This window comes from Coregonus clupeaformis, chromosome 7, assembly GCF_020615455.1.
Source record: "Coregonus clupeaformis isolate EN_2021a chromosome 7, ASM2061545v1, whole genome shotgun sequence".
Classification (NCBI taxonomy): Eukaryota; Metazoa; Chordata; class Actinopteri; order Salmoniformes; family Salmonidae; genus Coregonus; species Coregonus clupeaformis.
In genome coordinates, this window is record NC_059198.1 from 42,426,532 (window position 1) to 42,448,180 (window position 21,649).

Here is a 21,649-nt window from a genome sequence, read left to right on the forward strand (position 1 = left end):
ATAATGCAAGATAAAAAAAATTGCTGACACCATTCAAACCAATGAAGATTCAAAATGTAAAGCCAATTATCTCAGAATCATCTTTTTGCAGATATAACCTTATAGTCCCAAGCTCTCAATTTCCTGTTGCTGCAGGGTTATTTTCCTGCTGTAGCAAACTGGTTCAAATTAAGATCCTACATCTGTACTGTACTGTGCAGTGGACAGGGCAAGTATACTGATGGATACTCTTCAAATTGTCCATTTTCCTTGTCTCTTTTCCTTCACAACAACTCAAATGACTAGATAGGTGTGAGATGGTGGAAATATGGGTTGTTGACTAGCTGAACCTATGAACATACATTCTTAGACAATAAGGTGCTGCCTAAAACCATAATGGGTTCTTACATAGGAGAACTCTCTGAAAATAACTATTTTTCTTTTCAAGTGGAACCATTTCACTAATACAAGGTTCTAAGTAGAACCTTTTTCACCACCAAAGGGTTCTACCTGGAACCAAAAAGGGTTCTCCTATGGGGACAATCAAATAATCATTTTTTTTCAAAAATGTTAACACCATTATTTAATGTATTCAGTATACTTTAAAATGACTAAAACCAAATGGAAACTGTAGAAATGATAATGGTCCTACATTTATACCGTTTTTTTAATGTGTCCAGCTCGCTAATAATCACCCAAATTAAAGCTACACAGTCAGAGTATTGAAAATACCAAAAACAATGGATATAGGACTATCTTTTGCTAATTTTGACGGCGAGGAAATGTAACCAATTTTCAGAGCAGCCTTCGGACCTCGTTGAAGATAGAATTCAGCCCCTACGGCAAAATGGGTTTGACACCCCTGATCTAGGCAGTCAATCCATTATCTGTCAGACTAGTGAGAACTTGAAAAACCTGACCTTGGCAGTGTGTCTCAGTCTCTGAGGCAGCTCTTGACATCTCGCCCCATGACGGAGAGAATGCCATCCCGTCGATTCTTGTTGGAATGCTGTGGTTGTTCACGGGTTTGCAGGTGCTGGGCGGTCGTGTCTCTCTATCCTGCTTCTAGACACGAGCGGGTGTCCGACACTGCAGGGATTGCACCCCATGCAAATTAGTAGCAAGCCATGGATGTGAGTCAGATTCTCTACAGCTGTGGCTTTTTACACACGCACATGCACACACACAGGCACACACGCACACATATACAGGAACATTCAAGCACCCAAATCATACTTCAGCTTCATATGGCTTCCTGTGATTTTGTATTGTTGTCTACAATATGCAGCACCTGTTCATCCTGCAAAATATCATGCCTAAGTTACCAAGCCAAAACAACCTCAAGTCTCACTCAACAGTGTAGCCAAGCTCAAGGAATGTCTCACAAGGCTCCTCCATCCAATCATGAGGAAACATGCCTCTGTGTCTGTTTTTTTCCTCTGTGATGGTTTAAACATTCAGAGCAGATGAATTAGCCAGCCACATAACAATAGCTAACGGTGCCAACCACAGACACTAAAGGCCAAGCAGGTCTTCACTGCTCTCTGGTGTAGTGGTTCCAAACCCACAGAACAGCCAGTAAAGCTGGCCTGGCTCTGTGGTGGAAGAGGCCAACGGCTCCTTTGGCTATTAATACATCAGATTATAAATAACCCCCAGCACCTTTTAGAGAAGAGGGAAAGAGAGTCCTGGTGAATTGGGAGACTCAATGCCTCCAGAGACTTTGTGAATGGCCTCCTGACTCTGTTGTGGTAAGTGTGTTCCATCCTTATAAGGATGGTGACAGTTGTCAGTGACACACGGTTGGATTTCAGACAGACAGAGTGATAGTTTCCTCAGATTTCCTGGCCAGGCTGGCTTGGCGCTAAGCCAAGAGATGACCTAACCTAACCTCCCCCCACAGAGTTAACAGCATAGACACAGCAACTCTAGACTAGGACCTAAGAAACTCTTCTTCCTTTGTCGTATTTTAAATTTTCCACTAAAAGAGAGAACGGTTTATATTGGGGCAAGGGTGTGCGTCTTCTCAGTGAAGGTTCTATTTTGATGCGTTGCTTTGTTTCATCAAAGTACACCGGCGACATCCTTTCTCTGATCTCAACGAACACCTTGTTTCATACATTTTAGATGTGCCCACCCAACCTATCTGCCTTTGCTTCCTACCTCATACATCATTCACTTTGACTAGCTTATACACACACAGTAACGGTCCATGTCCCTCACACAGTAATAGTCCATGCAATGTTGAGCATTAGGGCTCTATTTTCGGCTGGCGTTAGTTTGCAATTTTGTCATGTAAAAACTGGTGCACTGGCATTTTCCAGCCCTAACGCCGGCAATTTACCTATCCAACATCAGCACGCTTGCGCTCAGATGGGAGGGGTGGAAATATTTGAGGCGTGTCCTTAAAAAATGATCCAAAGTGCTAATTTCAGGCAGCGCTGGTAGGGATATTTAAGACCAACCAAAAGCTGGTTTTAGCAGTAATGCAGTTGGTTATGGCATGAATTTTGACAGCGGAAACGTAGCCTATCCAGCCGTGATGCACACTGCCCATATGTGCATGGAACAAGATGCGATTTGGTGCCTGTATACTTCCTATTTAGAAACATAAAACACTAATGTTTTTTTCCCCATTTCGTAATTTTTTTTAAAAACCCAAGCATCCCCTCCTCTCAATGAAGTCTGTTTTCTTTTTGTCCTGACCAATGTAGCTAATCAAGTAGGCTAGTCAAGTCCGTCAATAAAGTGTTTGGCTCGTGAGACCTCTTGGAAATAAATCTTAATCACCAAAGCTTTATGAAAATATCAAGTTTGAGAGGAGTAAAACAGTGAGCTGACATTCCCTTTTTATCTATGTATTGTAGGAAGGCCCACATTATTTTAGCCATGCTTTGGACGTGCCTAAAACCCCTCCATGATGTAGGCTACATGTATCCATTGTTTTTCGTTGAATTTTATTAAAACCAAACGTATTAAAATGATTCACTGTCCAATGCAACTTCTGGAGAAGTGTGAATGCGATCTGTAAGATGGTTCCAATATGTACACTACCAGTCAAAAATTTTGACACACCTACTCATTCAAGGGTTTTTATTTATTTTTACTATTTTTTACATTGTAGAATAATAGTGAAGACATCAGAACTATGAAATAACACATATGGAATCATGTAGGAACCAAGGCAAAGGGTGGCTATTTGAAGAATCTCAAATATTAAATATATTTTGATTTGTTTAACACTTTTTTGGTTACTACATGATTCCATGTGTTCTTTAATAGTTTTGATGTCTTCACTATTATTCTACAATGTAAAAAATAATAAAAATAAATAAAAACCCTTGAATGAGTAGGTGGGTCCAAACTTTTGACTGGTACTGTATGTAAAACATTATATTTGGGAGCAGTATAAGGGGGAGTGGACATTCTCCCTTTCTCTTTGGATCTTTGTCCAGCTACTGTGAAACGTTTGGATGTGTGTAACACCGTCCATAGTCTGTGTTTTAATATTATATGCCCAGGGGAAGAAATTATGGTGCCTGTAAGTGTGACATAGCCTATTTAAAACAAGTTGTTGTTTTGTTTAGAATTTGATTCAAATGATTCACTCCCTTTTCAGGCCTTGTCAATAATTTATTTAATCTTGCTGATTGACAACATTTGCCATGTCCATGCTCAGCTATAATGCAATTTACAGTAGGACTAGCCCCTATATACAGTGGGGGAAAAAAAGTATTTAGTCAGCCACCAATTGTGCAAGTTCTCCCACTTAAAAAGATGAGAGAGGCCTGTAATTTTCATCATAGGTACATGTCAACTATGACAGACAAAATGAGAAAAAAAAATCCAGAAAATCACATTGTAGGATTTTTTATGAATTTATTTGCAAATTATGGTGGAAAATAAGTATTTGGTCAATAACAAAAGTTTCTCAATACTTTGTTATATACCCCTTGTTGGCAATGACACAGGTCAAACGTTTTCTGTAAGTCTTCACAAGGTTTTCACACACTGTTGCTGGTATTTTGGCCCATTCCTCCATGCAGATCTCCTCTAGAGCAGTGATGTTTTGGGGCTGTCGCTGGGCAACACGGACTTTCAACTCCCTCCAAAGATTTTCTATGGGGTTGAGATCTGGAGACTGGCTAGGCCACTCCAGGACCTTGAAATGCTTCTTACGAAGCCACTCCTTCGTTGCCCGGGAGGTGTGTTTGGGATCATTGTCATGCTAAAAGACCCAGCCACGTTTCATCTTCAATGCCCTTGCTGATGGAAGGAGGTTTTCACTCAAAATCTCACGATACATGGCCCCATTCATTCTTTCCTTTACACGGATCAGTCGTCCTGGTCCCTTTGCAGAAAAACAGCCCCAAAGCATGAAGTTTCCACCCCCATGCTTCACAGTAGGTATGGTGTTCTTTGGATGCAACTCAGCATTCTTTGTCCTCCAAACACGATGAGTTGAGTTTTTACCAAAAAGTTATATTTTGGTTTCATCTGACCATATGACATTCTCCCAATCCTCTTCTGGATCATCCAAATGCACTCTAGCAAACTTCAGACGGGCCTGGACATGTATTGGCTTAAGCAGGGGGACACGTCTGGCAATGCAGGATTTGAGTCCCTGGCGGAGTAGTGTGTTACTGATGGTAGGCTTTGTTACTTTGGTCCCAGCTCTCTGCAGGTCATTCACTAGGTCCCCCCGTGTGGTTCTGGGATTTTTGCTCACCGTTCTTGTGATCATTTTGACCCCACGGGGTGAGATCTTGCGTGGAGCCCCAGATCGAGGGAAATTATCAGTGGTCTTGTATGTCTTCCATTTCCTAATAATTGCTCCTACAGTTGATTTCTTCAAACCAAGCTGCTTACCTATTGCAGATTCAGTCTTCCCAGCCTGGTGCAGGTCTACAATTTTGTTTCTGGTGTCCTTTGACAGCTCTTTGGTCTTGACCATAGTGGAGTTTGGAGTGTGACTGTTTGAGGTTGTGGACAGGTGTCTTTTATACTGATAACAAGTTCAAACAGGTGCCATTAATACATGTAACGAGTGGAGGACAGAGGAGCCTCTTAAAGAAGAAGTTACAGGTCTGTGAGAGCCAGAAATCTTGCTTGTTTGTAGGTGACCAAATACTTATTTTCCACCATAATTTGCAAATAAATTCATTAAAAATCCTACAATGTGATTTTCTGGATTTTTTTTCTCAATTTGTCTGTCATAGTTGACGTGTACCTATGATGAAAATGACAGGCCTCTCTCATCTTTTTAAGTGGGAGAACTTGCACATTTGGTGGCTGACTAAATACTTTTTTCCCCCACTGTAAGTGTGATAGCTATGTATATATTTCAACATTGAAGCCATGCAATTACTTAGAACAATGTGGACTACAAACAGGTTAAAGTTAACATATTTAGCCAAGATGGGATAGGTTTACATTTTGTTTTAACAAACTTTAACAGACTAACACTGGAATTGGAGATGATTCCAAGGCAATACATCAAAGAATGTAAATACACAACTTGAAGCAACCACATATTTAGTCATGGAGCACATTCTGATTGGCCAGAGAGGGGCCAAGCATCGACACACCCACAACTTGTTTATTCATTAAAAACCCAGACCTTTCGCACCAACGCCAGCAACTGCGCCAATAATTGAGGTTGTGAAAATAGCAAAAATATTTCTGACACACTGAACCTATAGCGCTGCCGCCAGCGCTTAGATTGACCATTGCGTTAGGTTTGTTAAAATAGAGCCATTAAGGTTAGCTAAAGTTCTTACAGCTTTTAACTCCATGCAATGTGTTTGTTTTCACTTTATTTGCTGATGTTCAAGGACAATGATTTTGTCACCGATACTAAATTATAAACTCTGAGCTTTTTCCATTGGCTAATATCAGCATTGGACCAGTAACTGAAAGGTATCTAGTTCGAATACCCGAGCTGACAAGGTGAAAAATCTGTTAATGTGCCTTTGAGCAAGGCACTTAACCCTAATTTGCTCCAGGGGTGCTGTACTACTATGAATGACCCTGTAAAACAACATATTTCACTCCACCTATCCGGTGTATGTAACAATTAAAAAGTTTGCGTGTGACACATTTGATACTTTGTGGGGGTAAGGGATTTTCGCGGAAGTCCCTGTTGCCTTCACTACATTTTGGGCACATGTATATGGGGACAGGGAAACGGGGAGACAGCTGGATTGGCTCTCTTGGATCTTTTGGCAGAATGGTGAATGAAACCAGATCGGTGGACCCCATTGGCTGGGACTAGATTGACCCCATCTCTCTATTTCCACTTTCTGTCCAGTGCACACTCAAATTACCAATGTGACTCTCAATGACCCAAAGCATGCTTTGAGGAGTAACACATGCAACATGTCTGTTTATAGCAGAAACAAACAAGCATACACTATGTGACAGATGGGAAATATAAATATTTATTTTTAATCTTCATTACAAATTAGGTTATCGGTTACTAGGGATGTTTACATTTGAGTCATTTAGCAGATGCTCTTATCCAAAGCAACTTACAGGAGCAATTAGGGTTAAGTGCCTTGCTCAAGGGCAGATCGACAGATTTTTCACCTAGTCGGCTCGGGGATTCAAACCAGTAACCTTTCGGTTACTGGCCAACGCTCTTAACCGCTAGGCTACCTGCCACTCATGTGTGATACCATGCACTGTAAAACTATCCTAAGAGACCATTGTAAGCAGATCTAAGTCTCCAAAACATCAACAAAGACTACTGTATCCGGAGACGAACCAAAACAGGACCAGCAGAAGTGAGATTCAAGAGGAAGAGAGAGCAAGGGGATGAAATAAAACCCCATTAAGTAAAGTGGAGATGGGAGGGGACATGCCCCCACCCCCCCAAGATAGAGGGCCTGCCACGTGGGCCAATCTCATTACCCATAAGGCTCTCCTGAAAAAGCAACAGTCTGACCCTCCTCTAGGTTCAGTGTCTGGTGTTCTGTTTCAACTCTCTGAGCCCTACTAACCCACAATCCTCTCATATCAGTGTGGGGCTGCCCTCCCCCGGTAGCAGGGGTCAATGCTCCCCCAAAAAATACAAGCCGAGAAGGGGAGACATAGGAGGGAGGAGGGATTGCACCTTGACCCAGTAATACAATGCATCCTAAAAAGGTAATTGCTTGCAGATTAATCTCCTGACTCCGGTACAGTGCAACAGACAAAAGACAAATCTCTCTCTCCCTCTGGGCATTGTACATTTAACAGCATTATTCATGTCTTACTCTTATTTATGCCAATAGCATTGTTAGGCCTTAAAGCACAACAGTCAAACTGTGTTTCATCATTCAATTAAGGATATTCTCAGAGGTATAAAGTGTGAGGAAAGAATCATATAACATCTTGACTAAGCTGCTGCTCTATGTGTGCTACCGCAAGTTAGCTACAGCTCCTTGAGAATGTCTCAGTATCAGTTTTTGCATTAAACACAAGATAATATAATACCAAAATAAAACATATGAAACTGGGTCGACAAGACGCTAAGAGACAGTGAACATGTTAATCTTTCCTCTATGGAAAATGTAAAAAACATCACACAGGGACAACATTGCATCTGCCCCAAACTACTTCATCTAGACAAAATCATTTCCTGCTTCCTGCGTTGCACTCACCCGGCCGTGGGGTGCATACAGATGGAGGTGCACATTCAGGCCCTGTGGCTACTACATCAAAGCGAACAAAACCCCCCTCCCCACCCCTACTCTCTCTCTCTCTACCACACACGCATGCACACGCTCACATGCTATGGCCTACACACTGATTTGATAGGACTGGGAGGATGTGTGCTTTTTAATTCCCTAATGCGTTTTTATCTGTGAGGGAGGGCACCCTGGGAAGGGCCACAGGGGCCCCTGAAGTCAGGGATGGGTCAACCTGTGCACAGCAGGGAGGTCCGTCTTCACCTCCGCTACATTGCCTTAATGAATCTTGTTATCTCAAAGAGAAAAAACTGCTTTTAAGACCTCATTAGTGCCCGGGGCTCCATGATAGTGAGCTGTAAGAAGAGGAACTGTTGCTAGGGTAAAGTTATATGAAATGAACAAATATAATTTCAATGTCGTGGTCAGGGGCACTTAGGGCATAGTTTGTTTGTGTGCTTGTGTCGCATGTTAATTTCTCCAGGTAGTCACACTATGCTGTTTTATTACAAATATTTAGCATCAGTGTATCTGTGACAAGATATACAAAAGGTACTATGCATAAATCCCAAGTTGACGTGATTTACTGCACTGTACATGCATAACACAACATGTGTGTAGCTATTTCTGTGTTTGAAGTGTATGAATCATTCTAAAACATTGAACCATTCTTACACAGTGGTCCTTTTAATTAGATTAATGCACTAATTGTAAGTCTCTCTGGATACGTCTCCCGAGTGGTGCAGTGGTCTAAGGCACTGCATTGCAGTGCTAGCTGTGCCACTAGAGATCCTGGTTTGAATCCAGGCTCTGTCGTAGCTGGCCGTGACCGGGAGACCCATGGGGCGGCGCACAATTGGCCCAGCGTCGTCCAGGGTATGGGAGGGAATGGCCGGCAGGGATGTAGCTCAGTTGGTAGAGCATGGCGTTTGCAACGCCAGGGTTGTGGGTTCGATTCTCACGGGGGGCCAGTATGAACAAAAATTACAAAAAATAATAATAATGTAAGTCGCTCTGGATAAGAGCGTCTGCTAAATGACTAAAATGTAAATGTATAAGAGCATCTGCTAAATGACTCAAATGTAATTGTTGTTTGTATATATCCCAGCATGCATCTATTCCAATGGTAAACACTCCTCTTCTTAGGCAGCTCAGTATAGTGTGAACCGTGCTCTGTTCCCTTTCCCATGGTGCATTTATATCTATGACCAGCTAATTCATCTGCTCAGCTGAAAACATGATGGGGGGGGGGAACAGACCCAGAGGCATGCTCCAACGTGATTGGATGAAGACATTGTGAGACATTCCTCCTGTTCAGCTCAGGGGTTGTGTGAGACTTGAGGTCTTTTTGGCTGTATGATACAGTTGTCGGATGTTACGGGTTAGCTCAGGTTAACAGCTGTGTGAAAGGATGTCATAATGTGTTAGGATATGGCTCGTAGGAGGCCTGTGGGCCAAACACACAGTATATCATGGGATAGGCAGCAAGTCAATCAGCAAATTGTCACATGCTTGAACTCAGGAGTGTGTGAGTGTGTATCTGAGCTCATCATGGGACAACTCACACACTTCTTAACTCAGACTCCACAAAGACACACATAATACCACCCACATCTGAATACAGTATACACGCACTCACTCAGACAAACACACACAGCACACACACATACACACACAAACATTGTTAAATCTCATCACATCACTCTGTCAAGTTGTCTTTTCCAGGCCTGGCTACATTTGACATGTGACGTGACAAAGCCAGAGACCTGGAGGCCATAACATGAACTAAGACCCTAATTTCTCCGTAAGAGACACAGTTTAACAGAAACACACACACACACATTGTCAACTTTGGCAAAACGACTTACTATATTTCCTTGAACTTACAACAATGAATCAAAGGGCCCAGCTATTGAAGCAGATAACAGGTCAACTGTCATCTGACAGAGTGGGTGGGCCTGGATTGGAAGCCTCCCCATTTTCAGAGAGTTTTGCTTCCTTTCTCCTCTATTGCTATATCCCTCTAAAACTGTTAAACTCTTATTTTTTTATGCCTGCCAGGAAAGAGGCCCTCACACTAAAATATGTGTGTCTGCCAAGTCAGGGGAGGAGGTTGGAGGGGGGGGGGGTCAGCACAAATGAGAGACAGGGACGTGTTGTTGCCAATGTGTGACAGGTGCCTGAGCAGGGCAAAGCCCTCAACGTTCCTATTCTCATTCTCAACTCCCTGTTTAGCCTGACAAGAGTCCAAGAGGAGCCCTTTTCTCACGAGGAGAGTGCTTTGTTGGAGCTTTGAGAATCTCTTCCATAATTTATTTGCAAATTATGGTGGAAAATAAGTATTTGGTCAATAACAAAAGTTTCTCAATACTTTGTTATATACCCTTTGTTGGCAATGACACAGGTCAAACGTTTTCTGTAAGTCTTCACAAGGTTTTCACACACTGTTGCTGGTATTTTGGCCCATTCCTCCATGCAGATCTCCTCTAGAGCAGTGATGTTTTGGGGCTGTCGCTGGGCAACACGGACTTTCAACTCCCTCCAAAGATTTTCTATGGGGTTGAGATCTGGAGACTGGCTAGGCCACTCCAGGACCTTGAAATGCTTCTTACGAAGCCACTCCTTCGTTGCCCGGGCGGTGTGTTTGGGATCATTGTCATGCTGAAAGACCCAGTTTTCACTCAAAATCTCACGATACATGGCCCCATTCATTCTTTCCTTTACACAGATCAGTCGTCCTGGTCCCTTTGCAGAAAAACAGCCCCAAAGCATGATGTTTCCACCCCCATGCTTCACAGTAGGTATGGTGTTCTTTGGATGCAACTCAGCATTCTTTGTCCTCCAAACACGACAAGTTGAGTTTTTACCAAAAAGTTATATTTTGGTTTCATCTGACCATATGACATTCTCCCAATCCTCTTCTGGATCATCCAAATGCACTCTAGCAAACTTCAGATGGGCCTGGACATGTACTGGCTTAAGCAGGGGGACACGTCTGGCACTGCAGGATTGAGTCCCTGGCGGCGTAGTGTGTTACTGATGGTAGGCTTTGTTACTTTGGTCCCAGCTCTCTGCAGGTCATTCACTAGGTCCCCCCGTGTGGTTCTGGGATTTTTGCTCACCGTTCTTGTGATCATTTTGACCCCACGGGGTGAGATCTCAGATCGAGGGAGATTATCAGTGGTGTTGTATGTCTTCCATTTCCTAATAATTGCTCCCACAGTTGATTTCTTCAAACCAAGCTGCTTACCTATTGCAGATTCAGTCTTCCCAGCCTGGTGCAGGTCTACAATTTTGTTTCTGGTGTCCTTTGACAGCTCTTTGGTCTTGGCCATAGTGGAGTTTGGAGTGAGACTGTTTGAGGTTGTGGACAGGTGTCTTTTATACTGATAACAAGTTCAAACAGGTGCCATTAATACAGGTAACGAGTGGAGGACAGAGGAGCCTCTTAAAGAAGAAGTTACAGGTCTGTGAGAGGCAGAAATCTTGCTTGTTTGTAGGTGACCAAATACTTATTTTCCACCATAATTTGCAAATAAATTCATTAAAAATCCTACAATGTGATTTCCTGAGAGAGACAGAAGACAGACAGACAGACAGACAGACAGACAGACAGACAGACAGACAGACAGACAGACAGACAGACAGACAGAGAGAAAGGAATGAGAGAGATGGAAATTAGAAAGAGAGCGAAAAAAAGAGAGTGCACTTATCAGTTTGATTGTCTCTCCACGATGAGCCATCCCATCATGCTGACCCTCCAATGAACCAAGAGAGGAAACTCCCCAGACGACGAATTCCCCCATTACCCAGTCTGATGCCCTAATCAGCATCAAATGCAAATGAGTCTAAATCCCATCTATTTGGCTAATCCCCTGGATTAAACAACCTAATCAAGCCCCTATTAACCCATGTGTGGGTACAGTGAGTCACATTTGGCAGGCTATGTTACAGTACCTGGGCTTCGATCCAAGCCATTAGGGAAAACTTGGTTGACTTCTTAGGATGCATACAAAGCAAAGTCTGTATAACAAAGAATGACACCTGTTTATCTAGCAATTATCAGATGTAGCATTCACAACTTAGTTTAACCCTTTTTACTCATATTTACTGAGATTTTTACAAAGGTAAGTGAATAGCCATCTTTTTTTATTCACCTAGGGAAGATCTCAATTGAATATTCCTCACGTCCAGATGAAGTGGACCTGCGGTGTATATTTCATTATGACACACAAGCAAGGGCTATTATGTGTTTACACCTGCAACAACAGCTGCCTTGTTGGTCACCTGATACACACACACAAACTCCCCCTGTCTCTCTCTCTACCCTCTCTCTCTCCCCCCTCCCCTCTCTCTCTCTCCCCCCCTCACTCTCTCCCCTCTCTCTCTCTCCCCCCCTCTCTCCCTGACCTTCTCTTCCAATGGGTTTTGAGAAGGATACGAGGATGCGAGGAGTATGCAATTGAGATCTTCCCCTAGACACTGTTAGCATTAGCAAAACAACCCACTCGGGCACACACTGGTTGAATCAACGTTGTTTCCAGATCATTTCAATGAAAATACGTTGAACCAACTTCGACTAGACGTTGAATTTACGTCTGTGCCCAGTGGGAAGTAGGCTAGTATATCCTGGTGACCATGACAGCACTGGTAAAACCTGCTGGGATCCGGCTCTGTTAGCTCAGTTAGCTAGCTCAGCTCCTCCAGCTGGTCAGAGTTGCGTTCAGAGGCCATTAGTGCTGGCCTTGGGCAAACCTAGCCGGCCGGAAGCTCACCTAATGACATGTTTGCCGAGGTGGGAAAAAAAACGTAAAGCAAACAGAGATGGTAACATTTTGGAAATCCAAGGACCCTTTTTTCACCGACCCTCTGGCTAGTGAACAGGATAGACGCCAAGAAAGTTTTAACCCAAATTAAAGGACTAGTTAAAGTCAATACATTCCTTGGGGATCTGCCCTTGTATTTGCGAGAGCAAAACATTAGAGACGAGGAAGAATGGGAGCCATTTGGAGAGAGAGAGATACAGTTGAAGTCGGAAGTTTACATACACCTTAGCCAAATACATTTAAACTCAATTTTTCACAATTCTTGACATTTTCTCCTAGAAAAAATTCCCTGTTTTAGGTCAGTTAGGATCACCACTTTATTTTAAGAATGTGAAATGTCAGAATAATAGTAGAGAGAATGATTTAGTTCAGCTTTTATTTATTTCATCACATTCCCAGTGGGTCAGAAGTTTACATACACTCAATTAGTATTTGGTAGCATTGCCTTTAAATTGTTTAACTTGGGTCAAACGTTTCGGGTAGCCTTCCACAAGCTTCCCACAATAAGTTGGGTGAATTTTGGCCCATTCCTCCTGACAGAGCTGGTGTAACTGAGTCAGGTTTGTAGGCCTCCTTGCTCGCACACGCTTTTTCAGTTCTGCCCACACATTTTCTATAGGATTGAGGTCAGGGCTTTGTGATGGCCACTCCGATACCTTGACTTTGTTGTCCTTAAGCCATTTTGCCACAACTTTGGAAGTATGCTTGGGGTCATTGTCCATTTGGAAGACCCATTTGCGACCAAGCTTTAACTTCCTGACTGATGTCTTGAGATGTTGCTTCAATATATCCACATAATTTTCCTTCCTCATGATGCCATCTATTTTGTGAAGTACACCAGCCCCTCCTGCAGCAAAGCACCCCCACAGCATGATGCTGCCACCCCCGTGCTTCACGGTTGGGATGGTGTTCTTCGGCTTGCAAGCAAACCCCTTTTTCCTCCAAACATAACAATGGTCATTGTGGCCAAGCAGTTCTATTTTTGTTTCATCAGACCAGAGAACATTTCTCCAAAAAGTACGATCCCATGTGCAGTTGCAAAACGTAGTCTGGCTTTTTTATGGCGGTTTTGGAGCAATGGCTTCTTCCTTGCTGAGCTGCCATTCAGGTTATGTCGATATAGGACTCGTTTTAGTGTGGATATAGATACTTTTGTACCTGTTTCCTCCAGCATCTTCACAAGGTCCTTTGCTGTTGTTGTGGGATTGATTTGCACTTTTCGCACCAAAGTACGTTCATCTCTGAAGAACAGAACACGTCTCCTTCCTGAGCGGCTGTGTGGTCCCATGGTGTTTATACTTGCGTACTATTGTTTGTACAGATGAACGTGGTACCTTTAGGCGTTTGGAAATTTCTCCCAAGGATGAACCAGACTTGTGGAGGTCTACAATTTCTTTTCTGAGGTCTTGGCTGATTTCTTTAGATTTTCCCATGATGTCAAGCAAAGAGGCACTGAGTTTGAAGGTAGGCCTTGAAATACATCCACAGGTACACCTCCAATTGACTCAAATGATGTCAATTAGCCTATCAGAAGCTTCTAAAGCCATGACATCATTTTCTGGAATTTTCCAAGCTGTTTAAAGGCACAGTCAACTTAGTGAATGTAAACTTCTGACCCACTGGAATTGTGATACAGTGAATTATAAGTGAAATAATCTGTCTGTAAACAATTGTTGCAAAAACTACTTGTGTCATGCACAAAGTAGATGTCCTAACCGACTTGCCAAAACTATAGTTTGTTAACAAGAAATTTGTGGAGTGTTTGAAAAACGGGTTTCAATGACTCCAACCTAAATGTATGTAAACCTCCGACTTCAACTGTATTAGGACAGCACCATAGAGCAACTTGAAAAGAGAGAGAGGAGAAAGAAGGGAGAGAGAGAGGGGGGAGTGAGAGAGAGAGGGAGAGAGACAGAGAGAGAGGGAGAGCAAGGGGAGAAGAGAGAGGGGGGAGAGAGGGGGAGGGAGAGAGAGGGGAGGGTGGGAAGGAGAGATAGGGGGAGGGAGAGATAGAGGGGAGGGAGAGAGAGGGGGAGGGAGGGAGAGGGGAGAAGAGAGAGGGGGAGGGAGAGAGAGTGGGAGAGAGGAGGGGAGGGAGAGGGGGGTGAGAGAGAGACAGGGGGGAGAGAGGGCGGGGGGGGAGAGAGTTTGTGTGTGTGTATCAGGTGATCAACAAGGCAGCTGTTGTTGCAGGTGTAAACACCTAATAGCCCTTGCTTGTGTGTCATAATGAAATACAGTGAGGGAAAAAAGTATTTGATCCCCTGTTGATTTTGTACGTTTGCCCACTGACAAAGACATGATCAGTCTATAATGTTAATGGTATGTTTATTTGAACAGTGAGAGACAGAATAACAACAACAAAATCCAGAAAAACGCATGTCAAAAATGTTATAAATTGATTTGCATTTTAATGAGGGAAATAACTATTTGACCCCTCTGCAAAACATGACTTAGTACTTGGTGGCAAAACCCTTGTTGGCAATCACAGAGGTCAGACGTTTCTTGTAGTTGGCCACCAGGTTTGCACACATCTCAGGAGGAATTTTGTCCCACTCCTCTTTGCAGATCTTCTCCAAGTCATTAAGGTTTCGAGCCTGACGTTTGGCAACTCAAACCTTCAGCTCCCTCCACAGATTTTCTATGGTATTAAGGTCTGGAGACTGGCTAGGCCACTCCAGGACCTTAATGTGCTTCTTCTTGAGTCACTCCTTTGTTGCCTTGGCTGTGTGTTTTGGGTCATTGTCATGCTGGAATACCCATCCACGACCCATTTTCAATGCCCTGGCTGAGGGAAGGAGGTTCTCACCCAAGATTTGACGGTACATGGCGCTGTCCATCGTCCCTTTGATGCGGTGAAGTTGTCCTGTCCCCTTAGCAGAAAAACACCCCCAAAGCATAATGTTTCCACCTCCATGTTTGACGGTGAGGATGGTGTTCTTGGGGTCATAGGCAGCATTCCTCCTCCTCCTAACACGGCGAGTTGAGTTGATGCCAAAGAGCTCGATTTTGGTCTCATCTGACCACAACACTTTCACCCAGTTCTCCTCTGAATCATTCAGATGTTTATTGGCAAACTTCAGACGGGCCTGTATATGTGCTTTCTTGAGCAGGGGGACCTTGCGGGTGCTGCAGGATTTCAGTCCTTCAAGGCGTTGTGTGTTACCAATTGTTTTCTTGGTGACTATGGTCCCAGCTGCCTTGAGATCATTGACAAGATCCTCCCGTGTAGTTCTGGGCTGATTCCTCACCGTTCTCATGATCATTGCAACTCCACGAGGTGAGATCTTGCATGGAGCCCCAGGCCGAGGGAGAATGACAGTTATTTTGTGTTTCTTCCATTTGCGAATAATCGCACCAACTGTTGTCACCTTCTCACCAAGCTGCTTGGCGATGATCTTGTAGCCCATTCCAGCCTTGTGTAGGTCTACAATCTTGTCCCTGACATCCTTGGAGAGCTCTTTGGTCTTGGCCATGGTGGAGAGTTTGGAATCTGATTGATTGATTGCTTCTGTGGACAGGTGTCTTTTATACAGGTAACAAGTTGAGATTTAGAGCACTCCCTTTAAGAGTGTGCTCCTAATCTCAGCTCGTTACCTGTATAAAAGACACCTGGGAGCCAGAAATCTATCTGATTGAGCGGGGGTCAAATACTTATTTCCCTCATTAAAATGCAAATCAACATTTTTGACATGCGTTTTTCTGGATTTTTTTGTTGTTATTCTGTCTCTCACTGTTCAAATTAACCTACCATTAAAATTATAGACTGATAATTTCTTTGTCAGTGGGCAAAATCAGCAGGGGATCAAATACTTTTTTCCCTCACTGTATACACCGGTCCACTTCATCTGGCCAAAGGGGGAACAAACGAGACGAGAGAATGGAATAAACCATGACATCAAACCAGCGTTGATGATTTAGGACTGACGTATCTCCATGTTATGGACAGCTCTCTTATCACAGCGCTAGTGCGTAGCCCCATACTGTAGAAGCATGACAGTGGAAACAACCGTGACAGCAGAGAGCCAGTGTGACATTTATGGTTTGCAGTACATGCACGAGGTTGCTTTGTTGACACTGGATATGCATGATCAACTGTACTCTCCTGGACACCTGTTCCCCTCGCTGGAATCGATTAATGGAATTACCCGTGATATGATGTTTATTAATATGCTAAAGAGGCAAGTATGCTAATGATACAGTTACTATGGTGATGCTGATGTGTCTCAGTGTGACCAGACTGAGCCAATCTAGGAATTTCCCACGATGTCATCAATCTCTTTTTGTTTAATGGTGGAAATTGAGAGACCTCATGCTTAATGTGTGTTCTCGTAATTGGAAACTTTGAATGATGCATCACTCGATTTCCCACTTTTATTACAGTAATCCTTGGTGGATATTGGAAGTGTTAAGGATGGCTATGTACATCATATTGCTGGAAGAGAGGGGATTTTGTACATGATGCGGTGCTCTTCATGCTCCAAAACGAGGATATCGACCTGGCTGTTTGATTGGCTGTCAGAGAAATGATCGAAGACGTGCACTTTTCTCATTGACATATAGTGTAAAATTAGGGAAAGTACATGTGTACGGGAAATTGGGAAGATTTCAGACTTTTTATCCTATCCATTGTAACTAGAGGATTATTCTAGGTTATTAAGGCTACACTAATGGATCGATGGTGCTGAATATTATAATATTGCATCAGCACTATTGAGCTCGGAAGAGATGTGAACTCTAGCCAGAGTACTCAGCAGAACATTTCCTCTCTCTCTCTCCTCTTCTACTCTGAGTCATTTTGATGTACAGCAGTTGTGGGTTAACCTCCTACCAGCACCAGCAGCATACCTTTACCGTTCCTTCTCTTTCCACCCTTCCCTCTCTGTCTCTCCTCTTCACGTCTCGTCATCTGCTCTATCTGGTTTTGATGTGCAGCGGTTGTGGGTTAACCTCCTCCCAGGCAGCACATTGGGGAAGCTTCCTTCCTGCAAGCTTTGTAGAGCTAAGAAGCGAAAAAACGGGTCTGCCCTGCAGATATTCTCTCCACTGACAAGATGCTGGAACCAGTGGGAAGGGGAATCATACAATCCAAACATTTGCGCACGAGCCGGCCCCTCACTGGGCTAGAACACTGGGGCCTGAACGCAGCCTACGGGCTTGAGCTGCAGATGAGAGTCTGTGCCAAGTGTAATGTGGTACAAGCACGCTGCAATAAAAACACGGCTTTACTTATTAAGCAGTCTACTCCACTGTGTATGGGGTCTGGGGAGGGGAGAAGGAGGCACACTAGTATTCAGTCTACCAACCACACACACACATACTGGGATCTAGGGTTCTGGAGCTTAAAGCTACAATATGTAACTGTTTGTTTGACCAGACCAAATTCATATAGAAATATGAGTTATAGATCTTTCTTTCTCCTTGAAAGCAAGTCTAAGAAGCGGTAAATCTTGTTCTATGTGCGCTATTTCTATGCTGCCTGTTCTTAAGTTTAGTTTTTGCGTCTTTTACTTTCGGTTTTGTACACCAGCTTCAAACAGCTGAAAACACAATATTTTTGGTTATGGAAAATATATTTCACAGCGGTTTAGATTGTATAATGATTCTCTACACAATGACTGCTTGTTTTGTCACATCAACTGAAATTAGGCGAACTATTCGAATTTTAGCAACTAGGAAATGGTGGAGGGATTTCTGCATAGTGCATCTTTAAGGCCATAAAAAAGACACACACACACACAGATTTCAGAAGGTCTGGGAATACAGTTACATATCCAGCTCTTAGTATACAACCTGGGTCACATACACACACAGGAATACAGTTTACAGTGCTAAACAACCTTCAATATCGACCAAAATATGTCAAACCCTGGAGGCAGTCCAGTACTTGAGGCAGTATTGTATGCTCTAACTTTGTAAAGATTCAATCTGAAGACGCTGTACTGTGTAATGTTATATTGCATCAGAAACACGTTATCATTTTTCCATCCAGTTTTTAAAAAGCAACAAATTACCAGGAACAGCTATTCATTAGGGTTATCCCCTTGCATGTCATATTAGTATTACACTCTATTACAATCCACTGAACATCCTGGGGGAAGAACCTGATCGTTTCCTTGTAACTGGACCAGTGAACACATTTGGGGAAGAACCTGAATGTGGTTTGTAGTTGTGTAGGATTGGATGTTTTAGTCTTACTTACTGTATGTCTGGTATGCAAAGAAGCTCTGTGTGTGTGTGTGTGTGTGTATGTGTGTGTGTGTGTGTGTGTGCGTGTGCGTGTGAGTATGTGGCGTCTATAGCAATTGAGAATGTTGCGTGTCTGTGTGTGTAGGAGGCGTGATGCTAAGGAGCTTTCTTGCTGAGATGCTGGCTGTGAGACATCGTCTGTTCATCTGGCTTTTGTCCCTGTGTGTACCACATACAGAGGAGGCTCACAGAGATCTGGGCCCCATGTAGCCATTGTCATTGAGACGTTTTCCTTGCTGGACCAAGGCCCAGGGAGATTTGGGTTTACTGATGCGTAGTGTCTATAGATCTATGAAAATTACATTGAGGGCTTGATGGGGCACAAACTGATATTATAACAAACTCACATACACAGCAAGGGAATGTTCAGTAATTAGAATATAATAAAGAATAGTTGTAATGATGATACTAACCTAATCTCTCTCTCTCTCTCTCTCTCTCTCTCTCTCTCTCTCTCTCTCTCAGGACGCCTTTGTGGAGATATATGGGCAGCAGAGGATCTCTGTCTTCCACTCCTGGCCCTACCTAAAGACAGTGTTCGGCCTGGCCGCCCTGGGTGCAGCCGGAGTCACCATCGGAGCCTTGTTCACCCAGAAGTGATATAGAAGACCCCAGAGGACCATTCCCCTCCCCCTCGCCTATCCTACCAGCCCAAAAAAGAAAGGCCCACAGCACTTTCTTCCCTTGAAAAACTGCCGACCTATAACTTTGCTGTGCTACAAGATAGACCGGACTACAAAATAGACCGGACTACAAGATAGACCGGACTACAAGATTTCGTCTCTCGTTCCTCACTCTTTCATTTCTCCAGATGTATCTTTGAAAGCACCTCACAGCTCAGCACTGCCCAGCCCGGGCCTGTAGCCCGGTTCAATCCCAGAGCTCCCAGCTCTTCAAAGGAGATCGCACCGCTCTGTTGCTCCCCAACTGCCAACAGAGCAGTCATTTCATACTCCATAACCGTCCTCCTGCGGAATGAAAAGATGAAAAAGAAAAACAAGTACACAAATCAAACACACGGAACACAACATGTTTTTTCTGACAACTGCAGCCTTGTATATTCATACAGACTTACAGATGGATGCACCCATGCGAACTGTATACTAGACAGCTACCAACAGGGAGTATCCTTGGAAAGATTGCATACACACTTTCTTGATCATTTTATACTAATGCATAAACACATACCAACAGATAGATACTGAATATTGCAGGCAAACATATTCACACAAACTCAAGTGTGTGTTCTAACAATTAAACAAATTACTTTTATGATGTATCGTTAATGAACATAAGACAAGTGATTGTTTATCCATAAACTGAAAAACAACCAGATTTTCTTTCTTTTTTATAACTATTTTCAGCATGATTCTGTGGTACATGTAACATTTTAACATGTAACATTGACAGAATTTTTTTCTATAATAATAAAAATAATAACATCCCAAATGTACAGTACACACAGCTTCCATCACCAGCATGTGTGGTGAAAGTGGTCGTTTTTGCTTGAGTGACCATTTATGCATGATGACTTTTGATGACATGGAGCAGGAATTATTGGTTTGTTTTTCTTTATGAGGAGGTATGTTTGGGTGGTGAAGGCTCACTGTGCACAAACCCCCAAGGGAACTTCAATCAAACCCAACAGATGTTGAGAATTTCCTATTAAAGCTCTTGTCTCTGATTCGTCCCCCGAGTTTCTTTGTTTGTGGAACACAAGAGCACGACAAAATGTTGAGAAGGAATATTCTCAGGAGTTTCTCTCATTTACTGTATATTCTAAGGGTCGAAAGCCATTTTCAAGCACACCTGAATGTATTTTAGCTAGTCCCAATTTGCCACCTACCCCTTCCCCTTGGCCCAAACCATTCGATGGGCCGTGTGTCCTATGTCTGTGTAAGCAGGTGTTGAGAGAGACTTCATAAGGGTCAAATTGGAGGATCATAACTTTCGCTGACCCACCTGGTAAAGGCCTTTCTCCCATTGGATGCTCCACAGAGATAAAACAGTTAAGCACAAGCAGCTGCACCGGGCCAGGTGTGGGGAGAAACCTGTGTGTGTGTCTCTGTGTGTGTGTGTGTTTGGTTTTACTATCCTTGTGGGGACCAGAAGTCCTCACAAGGATAGTAAAACAAGGAAAATTCGGACAAGTGGGGACATTTCGCCAGTCTCCACAAGGAAAAAGGCTATTTTAGGCTTAGGGGTTAGGTTTATGGTTGGGGTTGCAATTAGGGTTAGGGTTAGAAATAGGGTTAGGGTTAGGGTTAGAATTAGGGTTAGGGTTACAAGCTGACTACAGCGGCCATGCGCGTGCGTCCACGTGCGCATGTTGATTTCGTCCATCCACACCAGACGCGATCATGACACGCAGGTTAAAATATTAAAACCAACTGTGAACCAACTATATTAATTTGGGGGCAAGTTGAAACACACATGAAACCTTCATGGACATTTAGCTAGCTAGCTAGCTGTTGCTAGTTTGTCCTGGGAGATGAGCATTGGGTTGTTATTTTATCCTCTTTTTAGCTGTTTCTTTGTTGAATTTTGACCCGGAGTCATACAAAATTGTGTGTTTCTCTACTCCAAAGATTAATCCACAGATAAAAAGGGAAACCTAGTTAGTTATCTTTAATTAATCTCTCTTCGTTAGTCTTTCAAGAATCCATGTACGTAGGTTTGTATCTTCCGGATATCAAATAAGGAGGGGACTTGCAGCGCATCTCAAATAGAACTAAGTTCTGTTTTATCGCTTGGCTACGCAGATGCTCGTTCACTGGCACAACCAGTATGGGTGAAATGATTGAATAACATGTATGTGCACATTTATTTTGCAACGCTCATGCACGCAATGTGGCTTGCATATTAGGTTTAGGGAAGGGGATACCTATTCCGTTCTGAATCGGAGAGGTGTGGGTGGCTGCCTTA

At 43.2% G+C, this 21,649-nt stretch overlaps 1 protein-coding gene across 1 annotated transcript in view; it reads left to right on the forward strand.

Moving 5' to 3' along the window:
- Window positions 1-20,408, forward strand: part of LOC121569203 (apoptosis regulator Bcl-2-like) — a 69,518-nt gene extending 49,110 nt beyond the window's left edge. Inside the window, exon 2 of the mRNA XM_041879963.2 lies at window positions 19,190-20,408. Coding sequence (XP_041735897.1) covers window positions 19,190-19,324 — 135 coding nt within the window. The 3' untranslated portion in view covers window positions 19,325-20,408. The remainder of the gene's footprint in view (window positions 1-19,189) is intronic.
- The last annotated feature ends 1,241 nt before the right edge of the window (window positions 20,409-21,649 follow it).